General features: G+C 24.2%; 4 protein-coding genes across 4 annotated transcripts; 3 read left to right on the top strand and 1 right to left on the bottom strand.

Moving 5' to 3' along the window:
* Positions 1-2,322: 2,322 nt before the first annotated feature.
* ENU1_208120 (phosphatidylserine synthase, putative) lies at positions 2,323-3,651 on the top strand (the record flags this gene model as incomplete). Its single annotated transcript, XM_008862316.1, has 1 exon — positions 2,323-3,651. One exon carries the CDS (start codon positions 2,323-2,325, stop codon positions 3,649-3,651), a length of 1,329 nt encoding a protein of 442 aa, XP_008860538.1.
* Positions 3,652-3,847: 196 nt separating this feature from the next.
* ENU1_208110 (ribosomal S17 protein) lies at positions 3,848-4,201 on the top strand (the record flags this gene model as incomplete). The annotated part of the gene is made up of 1 exon (XM_008862315.1): positions 3,848-4,201. The coding sequence occupies one exon, from the start codon at positions 3,848-3,850 to the stop codon at positions 4,199-4,201; it is 354 nt and encodes a 117-aa protein (XP_008860537.1).
* A 155-nt stretch (positions 4,202-4,356) lies between these two features.
* On the bottom strand, positions 4,357-4,905 carry ENU1_208100 (myb family DNA-binding domain containing protein; the record flags this gene model as incomplete). Its single annotated transcript, XM_008862314.1, has 1 exon — positions 4,357-4,905. One exon carries the CDS (start codon positions 4,903-4,905, stop codon positions 4,357-4,359), a length of 549 nt encoding a protein of 182 aa, XP_008860536.1.
* An 829-nt stretch (positions 4,906-5,734) lies between these two features.
* Positions 5,735-10,630, top strand: ENU1_208090 (hypothetical protein; the record flags this gene model as incomplete). Its single annotated transcript, XM_008862313.1, has 1 exon — positions 5,735-10,630. The coding sequence occupies one exon, from the start codon at positions 5,735-5,737 to the stop codon at positions 10,628-10,630; it is 4,896 nt and encodes a 1,631-aa protein (XP_008860535.1).
* Between the last annotated feature and the right edge of the window lie 285 nt (positions 10,631-10,915).

Raw genomic sequence — 10,915 nt, 5'->3', positions numbered from 1 at the left:
GTTTTACATAAATACTATTATATGTTTCTCTTTTTATCATTTCAAATATATTCAATATTACCAATAATGGACAAAGAATTAATGATATTCTTTTCTAGAGTATTAATAAATAAAATAACATTTTATTAAAAGAGTAATCTTAAAAATAAACCACAATAAAGTAATTTTGTCTTTTTTCATTTAAACTGTTTACATAACAACACCATTATGAAATAAAAGAATTTCAAATAAAATACCATCATTTTTATGAATATTCAATTGATAGAATTAAACTTTAGTTAATGTTAATATAATAAAGAAAATATTAAAGATGCTGTAATGATAATGATTTATTTAATTTAAATGAAATACAATTTTCATTCATGTTTTATTATTCTTTTATTTTATTATTATCTTTTTTTTCATTTAATCAATAAAATAAAATGAATATAAACGCTTATTCTTTATTTATATTTATTATTTATATCTGGTTGTATGTTTATTTGATGTAGTATATTAAAAATTATTTATTGATCAATCAGATTTTCATTTACTTTATTTCATATTTGTTACTTATTTCATTTTGCTGTCAATGCATTGTTAATTGATGAATTTATGAAATGAGAATACTGCATTTATTTTCATTATTTATTATTGTTGTAAGTTTTAGGTCAAAAATTAATATCATATTTTTGATTATACATTGTAAAATACAAAATACAAAGCTGTTAAAATATTAATTAATTGATAAATAACATTTAATACTACTGTTTTCACAATGATATTTATCAATTGGTTAGTTATTACTTCTCTTACTTTCTTTTTGTTCAATGTTTCTTGAAATAAGAAGTGTCAAGGTAGTTGATAATCATATCAATAAAATTATACATCAACTTTTATTGTTATTCGAATATATTTTGTTTATTTCATAATCAGAAGGATTTAAATTTGAAATGATGAATGTTGAGATTGTATTTTATTAATTAAATTCATATTTTTATTCTGATTTTCAAGTGATTAAATAAATAATAATAATAAATCTATTGAACAAAATATGAGTAATTTAATAATGAATACAATTAGTGTAATAAATAAATATAAATGATGAAAGATAAAATGAAATATTTTTTATTATCATTCAAAATAACAGATTAACTAAATATAAAAAGATAATACTAACCACAAAAATAATAAGAAAAAAACAATTATAGTTATTTTCAAACTAAACTCTTCTTCATTTTTATGTTTTACTTCGTATACTTAATATAAATTTAATTAATAATTATTTATATAAGTTGAAATAATTTATTCAATATTGAAATGATGATATTGGTTATTATTTATTATGATGATATATTATTTATTATAATAGAAGCGTTTGTATTTTTAAAGATAATAGTATTAAGTAATTGTTAGTGTATAAATATATTTAATAATATTGGTATTATCAAAGAAAAATGATAGTCATGTTGTAGTTGGTAATAAATGAAATTATTCATGAAAATAGTGGTGAGAAAATAGTCTTTCATAGTAAAATAAAGAAGAAGAAAATGATTGTTTTAATGCCAATTAAATTCAAAATAAAAATCAGATAACAACTTTAATGAAGAACTATTTAAGTTGATGAAGTTTAAAAAACATTAAGTCAAAAGAAGGAAAAGAATGATGAATAGAAATTCTCACTTCTCAACATGATAAAAGTTTAAAGAATAAGTGAATGACTGATGAATAAACATTATTAAAAAGAGGTAATGTGGTTATTCTCTGTTGAACAATGAATAATCGAAAATAAAAGTAATAACACTTAATTAATTACTTTTTATTTAAAAGTTAAATTTAGGTTGTAAATCGTAAAATTAAAAATAATTCGATAAAGCAAGAAATTTAATACAAAATAATAAATGAAATAGTTAGTTTAATATAACGTAATTAAAATAAGTGATAACAGAAATACATGATAATAAGATTAATTAAACAAGTTGAGGTGTAAAAAAGAACCGATAATTTTATTGATAATAATGGAAAATGATTAAAAAAATAAAAATCTATTTTAAATGAAAAATTTTCCTCATATAATTTATTAAGAATCAGATATAACTTCCAACAAGCATGAAAACTCAACTATTTTTAGAATGTTTTAAAGAAAGTTGAACATACTACTGAAAATCACAAAAATCTTAGAATGGTAAATAATAAGATGATTTTCATTAAATTGAGGTGGAAATTGAGTGAATTTAAATGCTCAGAAAATAATGATTTTTAAAGAAACGTACACACAAAAGAACAAAAAAGATATTAAAAACAGGGTTTTTAAAGAGGTTTTAAAGGAACAAAGTATAAACAATGACAGAACAACAAACCACAAAACAAGAAGTAGTTTATGTCACTCCTGACCAAGAAGAAGAAATTGGAATGAAAGAGGAATTAAAACAAATTACAGAACAATATGATACAACCTCATATTATGAATGGGTAAAAGGACCACATTCTGTATTATGTATGGTTGCATTATTAGGAGTATTAATTTATTTATACTATAAAGGGTATATCACTTCACCACCATCAAATTTAGTTCCATGGTTATTTGTGTCACTCGTTGTTGTTTGTTGGTGTACTTTCTTCTTACCAGATAGTTATTTTGTACATCCTCATCCAATGTTCTGGAAATGCATTCAAGGCGTTGGACTATGTTATTTGATGTTAATTTGTTTCTTATTATTCCAAGATGTAAATGATGTTAGACAATGGTTAAAAAATATTGATCCAAAACTTGGTATACCATTACCAGAAAGAGAATATGCAATTGATTGTAGATTATATACACCAGAATTACCATGTAAATGGAATAATTTTAAAAATGTACTTTTTGATGAATTTGTAATATATCATTTTGTTGGATGGTGGGCACGATGTGTTATTTGTCGTGATTGGAAATTAACATGGTTTAACAGTATTTTATTTGAATTTATGGAATTATCTTTCCAACACATTCTTCCAAATTTCCATGAATGTTGGTGGGATCATATTATTTTAGATGTTTTTGGATGTAATGCTCTTGGAATTTGGCTTGGATCAAAAACGCTTCAATATTTTGAATTAAGAGAATATAATTTCAGTGGTGTTTCCCCTATGCAAAAGAAAGGAAAAATATTTAGAGTTATTGGACAATTTACACCTACATCATGGACACGTTATCATTGGGGAATGTTCACTCATTGGAAGAGATTTATTTATGTTATTATTCTTATTATCTATTTCCAACTATTTGATTTAAATTCATTCTTCTTAAAAGCAGAATTATGGTTGAAACCATCTCATTATTTAAACCTTATCCGTTTAATTGTTTTAGCATTACAAGCACCTTTAGTATTTAGACAATGTTATCAATATGTTATTGATAAAAATACTAAAGACATTGGATCTGCTTCTTGGATTCTTGGTTTTACTTTACTTCTTGAAGGTATATTATGTTTCAAGTGGGGTTATCCTGAATATAAATCAATTCCAACTCCTTTCTTAGTAAAATGGGGATGGATTATTACCATTTCTTTTGTAGTAATTTTTGGTATCATTTTCTTTACTTATAAAGAGATTCATTATTCAGTTGTACGTTCTAAAACACCTTCAGTTCCTTTAGAAGAAGATAAAGAAGAAAAAACAAAAAATGATTAATTTTCTTTTTTGGTAAATAGAAAAATTTGTTTTTTTTAATACAAAAAAACATAATAAAAAATAATGTTATATAAAACTAAAAAAGGGGAAAAGAAAAAAGAAATATTAAAAGGGCAAAAAAAAATAAATGTTTTAAACCTAAAAGGTTTTAAAAACAAAGGAAGGAACTTTCAAAATTGATTCAACCACAGCAGAAATGGGAGGAGTCAGAACTAAAACTGTTAAGAGAGCCGCAAGAAATATTATTGAAAAGTATTATCCACTTTTAACTCTTGACTTCCATACTAATAAACGTGTTGTTGATGAAGTTGCTATTGTTGAAACTAAACGATTAAGAAATAAAATTGCTGGTTTTATTACTCATTTAATGAGAAGAATCCAAAAAGGTCCAGTTAGAGGAATTTCTTTCAAACTTCAAGAAGAAGAAAGAGAAAGAAGAGATAATTATGTTCCAGAAAAATCTGAAGTTAATATTGATAAAATTACTGCTGATCCAGTTACTCTCAAAATGCTTGAATCAATTGGAATGCCAATTAATAAAAAGAACTAAAGAGAAAAAAGAAAAGTATATTTAAAATTTAACACATTTCTTTTTTGAGGGTAAGTAGTAACAATTTTATTTATTTCCTTTTTTTAATGAATTAACATATTATTATATTAATTAAATAAAACAGAGAGTTAATTAAAAAGAAATCTTAATAACAGTTAAAATACATCAGGCCTAGGAAGTACTTCATCAGATGATGAACTTAAATCATGTTGTTTTCCTATTAAGTCTAAGGTTTCTTGTAATAAATTAGTATCCATTGTTTGTTGAGCATTTAGAGCTTTTTCAATCATTTTTGGTCTAATACGTTCTTCTGCTTTAAATTTTGCTTTTATTTGTTTTCGAGTACGACCATCAAACATTAATTCTATTAATCCAAAGTCTGCACCATATTTCATTATGCCAGTATATAATTTTAATATTTCTTCTTTATCCCATTTTTTACTTTTCTTTGGTTTTAATAAATTACTCCTTTTACTTGAGTTATGTTCTGTTCCATTTTCTTCACCACTTTTTTCGTTTGATATTTCACCAATACATTCTTCATCTAAATATCGATTAAATGGTTGTTTGAGTTCTTTTAATTTTTTGATAGAACTTTGTTTTTTATGACTTAATTTACAGATCTGTCTCATAGATAATGTACTTAAATCAATAGATGAATCTTTATCATTTTTAGTTTTTGAGCTATTTTGTTGTTCAGTCATTTTTGAATTTTTTAGTCTTCTTTTTTGAGTGCTTTCTTAAATAAACCCTGTATTTTTTTCTTTTTCTGTTTTCATTTTTTTATTTTTTATTGTTGAGTTTTTTATTTTTTATTATTGATTTTTTTATTCGCTTCGTTCTTTTAACTTCTCTTTTTTTTTTGTAATACAAAACACAATAATAAAATATGTCAAAAAAAAATCAAAAAAAAAAAATGACTGAAATTTATAAATAATAAGAGCATAATATGATTTATTGAAGGAAGTTTATATATTTAAAAAATTATGAAATAATTCACATTTTAGAATTATTTAAATTAAAGTTAAAACGAAAGAATGTAATTACATTAACGAACAACAACCAGCATTACTACTTTTGTCCCAAGGATTTGTGTCTTTAAATTCAGGTGAGAATGGGTCAATTTTATTTTTTGTAAAATTAACTAATTCAGAACATGCATCACTTACTTTCATTAGATTCTTAGAACGTTCAAAGTTTTTCATTAAACGTTCTTTTTCTTGTAATAATCTAATAAGTTGTTGTTGGGACATGTTAATTATTTTTTTCTAAGTTCTTTTCTTTATCTTTTGATAAAGAAAATAGATTTCTTCGATGATTGCTCTTTTAAATCGGACGTTCCTTTTTATTTTTATCTCAAAGTATTTTTCTTTTTTATATTTCACTATTTTTAGATTATGAAAGTTAATTTAAAAACTACTTTTATAAAAATAGAATTGGAAAAACTAAAATGGATTGAATGAACTTTCAAAAAAAAAAATAAAAAAAATAAAAATAAAAACTAGAAAAAAAATATTAAAAAACAAAAAAGAAATGGAAGAGTATAGCAAGTATTATCTTAATCAAATGATGACACACCCAAAAGATAGAGAACGAGAATTTTTTGACCATCTTCATCAGTTGAGTATAAAACCAAGTGAAGAGGTTTTAATTAATTTTTATCATTTTCTTAAGAGATATTTAAAAGTTATATCTCCTCTTATTGTTTCGTCGTATGTTATAGATTTTTTAATTACTTTCTTAGTTGATTATCAAAGATATGTGTTAAAAATATTTATGCTATTTTCTTCTCAACGAAGTGCATGTTCACGAATGTTATACCTTCGATTACCAACATTACTTTTACAAACACCTTCAACAAAATCACTTAATTTATTAAATAAATTATTGTCATCATCTTCTTCTTTCGAAATCTTTACTAATCCTTCTTTATCAAAAACAAAATTTGTTAATGACCTAATGATATTATGTCCATCTTATCTTTATCCTCAACCAATGTCCTCTGATAAAATACTTCAATCAAGTTATCATGCATGGAGATATATCGCACTTACTGGTAATGCATCTTTAATTCCAGCTATTGATACGTTTCCCACTGATACTGCTTTTGTAAATGAACAAGTGTTAATTAAACAATTATATGAAGTTACTCAAACAGGAAAAACAGAACCAATTGATAATGTTATTCATGTATTATATTCTCCTGATGGGATTATTTTATTAAGAGATAGACAACTCATTCAAACGATAAGATTTATTTTTGACAAGTATCCAACACATGAAATTATTACACAAAAATGTGTTGAAGCTTTAGAACTTGCTGCTGTTGATTATCATTGTTTAATATCAATGTTTAATGAAAATTTCTTAACTAAATTCGAACATTACCTTCAATTATTTTCAAACAATGAAATAATTATATCAAAAATACTTAATATTCTTTGTTATATGTGTAGTACTGATGCATTAGTTTCTTTTGTAAATCAATCAGGATTATTATCTACTCTTTTTCCACAAGACCAAGAGAAAAAATTACAGTTTCCATCTTCATTATTAATTAAAAGAAAATTAGTTCTTATTGCCTTTCAATGTCTTCAGTCTAAAGTAATTAAACCAGAATGTATTATTCCAATTATTGATTTAACAGATACAGAATTATATGATTTAACTATTCCATTAAGTTCATTATTGACAATTAATAATTGTAATATTCTTCTTGAGAAAACAAAAGAAATTATAAAAGATATTTTAATACAAGGATCTGAAAGTACAGTGTTAATAGAAAGTTCATTATATTTTTTAGTTAAAACACAAATTGATAGTTCATTTATTCCAAAAGAAAAATTGGTTCAATACCAAAATTCAATGGACTTTAATATTCATTCATTATCTAATCAAATTATTAATTCAAAGTATAACAATAATAATGTTTTATCATTATTATCTATTCCAATTGAAATTGATTCATCAAATATTTTTCAATTCTTAACATTATATTCTTGTCTTTCAAATATTCTCATCAGTGGAATTTCACCATCTCATCTTGATGAAGTATTTTCTTCTATTATTAAACATTTCCCAATGATCATTTTTTCTTCAACTAAAATCTCACTTTCAGAAAAGTATATTGCTGCAAGTGATTTAATTACTTTTATTCTTAATATTCAAAAGAATTATTCTATCTCTGAACAATTAACAGAACTTTGTTTTAGTACATTACTTTCATTAATTAAATCAAATTCAAATTTTAGGGAACTATGGTTTGAACATTCTGGATACATTTATTTATTAAAACAACTACCAAGATATTCTACATTAAAACTACTTCATAAAATATTAAAATCAAAAGAAATTTGTTTTAAATTACTTAGTCAAAGTAATGATAATGATCAATTATTAGAAGATCGTTTTCTTGAATATTTAAATGATGATACAATAGATATAGCTTCTTTAGTTAAGTGTATAGAAAATATTATGGACAATATTCCTCATTCTAAATTAAATACTTTAGCCTCTTCAATAGTAAAAAGAACAGAAGAATTGATTGATTCTGGGAATAACGATATTTCAATATATCTGTCTATCTTTCAATTTATTAAGAAGGCTATTGATTGTTCGTCTTTGGTTTGTGATAGGGATTTTATTAATAAAATAATTCAAATGCTCTTTTCATGTAAAAGTGCTAAATTAAAAAAAATATTAATTGATGTTTGTGCTTCAATTTATAATACTAATCCAACACATATAAGACATTTATTAGACAAAAAGAAATTATTGGAATTAATTACAGAAGAAGATGATGATGATCAAGAGCTTTACTGTGCTGCTACAAGATGCCTTGCTATTATGTCAAAATCTGAAAGAATTGTAAAATCAAAAATTGAAATTACAAGTGAAGTGAATAAAGTAATTATTCAAGAAAATAATAGACAAGGATCATTTACTGATTTAATTAATCCCACAATATTAATGGTTCCTGTTGGTAGTATTAATGATTTTGTTTTTGTTAAAACTGTAGAAAATATTCAAGGCTATGAAAGAGAATTTAAAAAGAAGTTTGACCTTCCTGATATGTTACCTTCATATAAATTTATAAAGACAACATGGGATTTATTTGTTAATGACATAAATAAAGTTATTTATGCTCAAATGATTTATGGAGTTATTGACTGTTCAACATTAAGTGATAAAGATGTTATTAATTCAATTACTATGTTTCATGAATGTGTAACATTAAATTGGGAAGAAAGTATTGGACATTTAGCATTGTTATTAAATTTACCACAATCATCAGAATTATTTAAAATAAAATTAAATAATGAAATTAAGTCATTATTATTTGTTGTAGATACTTTAAATCCAACTTCAATTAATTCAATTCTTGTTCACACAGAAAGTACAATAAATACATGGTGTGATAATAACAAACCACTTCATCCTCATTTCAATCCAATCTTTTCAAAAAAGATTCCACCTCTTTCATATCTTTCATGTGCACAAGCTAATTTATATAAAAAGAATTGGGATAATGCTTATCAAATGTTTCTTGACTCAATAAAAGCATATAAAGTACAACAATTATTTAACGGTAAATTTTTTACTAAAAGTGTTATTGGATTTGTTGCATCAATTATGTTAGATCCGATTAAAAGAAATCTTCAACAATATACTAAAGAATATGAAGATGCTATTAAAGATGCAATTAAGTTTATAGATAATTTGGATTCAGGTCATTATTATTGTAAAGAATTATTATTTTATCAAGCTCAATATTATCTTAAACAAAAAGTATATCAAAAAGCACAACAAATTATTGAAGAAATTGATTCTAAACACCATGAAAAAATTAGTAAAACAGAAGATATTATTTCTGCTTTAATGTTTGACTCATTATTAAAGCAACTTAAAATGAATCATCACAGACAATATATTTTATACTCAATTACAGCTTACAAAAGCCAAATTAAATCATTTGACATTTATTGTGTTGATGAATTAGCAGAATTACTTGGAGTTAATGATTTAGAAAAATTAGATTTAGAATATGAAGAACAAACACAACGCCCACATCTTATTATGGAAAAGAAAGTACAATGGTCAACATTAAGAGCTTATGTCATTATGAAAAAAGTTATGTTAAGAGATATTTATGATGAAACTATGGCTAAATTATTATTAAGATTATTAGCATATTTCCATGAACATGTAAGTGAAACTGATCAAATAGAAAGTATTAACAGACTGGACTTAATTTGTAAAGCTATTGGAAGTCCTGTTTATATTTCTTCAAATCTTCCATCAATTCCTGTTATTGAAAGTATTAGTTTAAGTACTGTTAACGATAATGAAAAAATAAGAAGTAGAAAAGTTGAAAAGTCGATATTTATTTATGACCCATCAATGCCAAAGAAAGTCCCAATTGTTTGGAGTTCAAATGAAACTTCATTTATTACAATTAAAATGAGTAATCCTTTATACCCAATGTTAAATGTTGATAATATAACACCATGGTGTGAAGGGGTTGAAATTGAAACACATTTTAAATGTGTTGATATCATGTCTACTTCATCTATTACATTTGAATATGCAATTACTCCTAAAACGTCAGGGCTATTAAAAATTTATGGTTTAGAATTTGACTGTTGTTCATTACATTTTAAATCAGTTCCAATTGGATTTAGATGTAAAAAAGAATTAACTCCATGTTGTGTTGTTCCTGTTGTACATAGTGTACCACGATTAAAAAGTGCTCCTGGAACATTTTTATCAAAAGCAATTTCATTATTCCCTGGTCAAACAAATGAAAGTAAATTAGAACTAATTAATGATGGAGATTTAGCAGTAAATTGGATTAATTTTAAGGTTAAAGATGATGATTCAACTCATTTAACGGAAATTACTGTTTCTAAACCATTACAAGACATTCTTCCTATCTTACCAAATCAACGTGTTGAAGTTCCTTTAGCTATTTCTGCACGTGGAGAATTATCAAATATTAATATTGAAATTAGTTATGCATCTTCTTCGACCGCTCGGTTTGGAAGAACATTTTCTATTCCAATTAATGTCATTGTTAGTGTTGGTTTACTTATTGATAAATGGGAAATTATTCCAATAGAAGAAATGTTATTAGTATCTTGTGTTGTGTATAACCCATCTGCTTTTTCTTTTACTGTTAAAATGATGCCAAATCCTCAATGGAATGTTGATGATTTCTTTGTTCAAGAACGCCGTGAAACCTTTTCTGAATCACAGAGTAGAAGACGGCTATTAGTTGCTGTAAAAAAACCATCTTATACTTTAACACCTAAGAATGCTGCTAAATGGATAAACGAAGTTATCTCTATTAGATGGATTTCATCTTCAGGGTGTGATGGGACAATATCTATAGCAGAATCAGAAACTGTAGCTGTTAATACCTCAAATTAACTGACGTTTTTTGCCTTCATTTCATATTATTTCAAAAGAAAAAAAATAAGAGTTAAACGTTAAAAGTTTTTTATCACTTGCTTTCAATTTTAAATTAATGATTTTATGTATATCATTATGATGGTTCTACCATTTTTATTTTTCTTATTATTATCTCCATTTTTAACAATTTCTTCAAAAGATTTTCATCATCAAAACTTAATATATTTTTTGATAGAGTCTCACTTTCTGACTAGAAGCACATTGACTTTTAACAAAGACTTATTCTTAAGTTAAATATTTATA

This window comes from Entamoeba nuttalli (assembly GCF_000257125.1).
Source record: "Entamoeba nuttalli P19 unplaced genomic scaffold asmbl_9902, whole genome shotgun sequence".
Lineage (NCBI taxonomy): Eukaryota > Evosea > Mastigamoebida > Endamoebidae > Entamoeba > Entamoeba nuttalli.
This window is presented reverse-complemented; position numbering and strand designations above follow the sequence as displayed.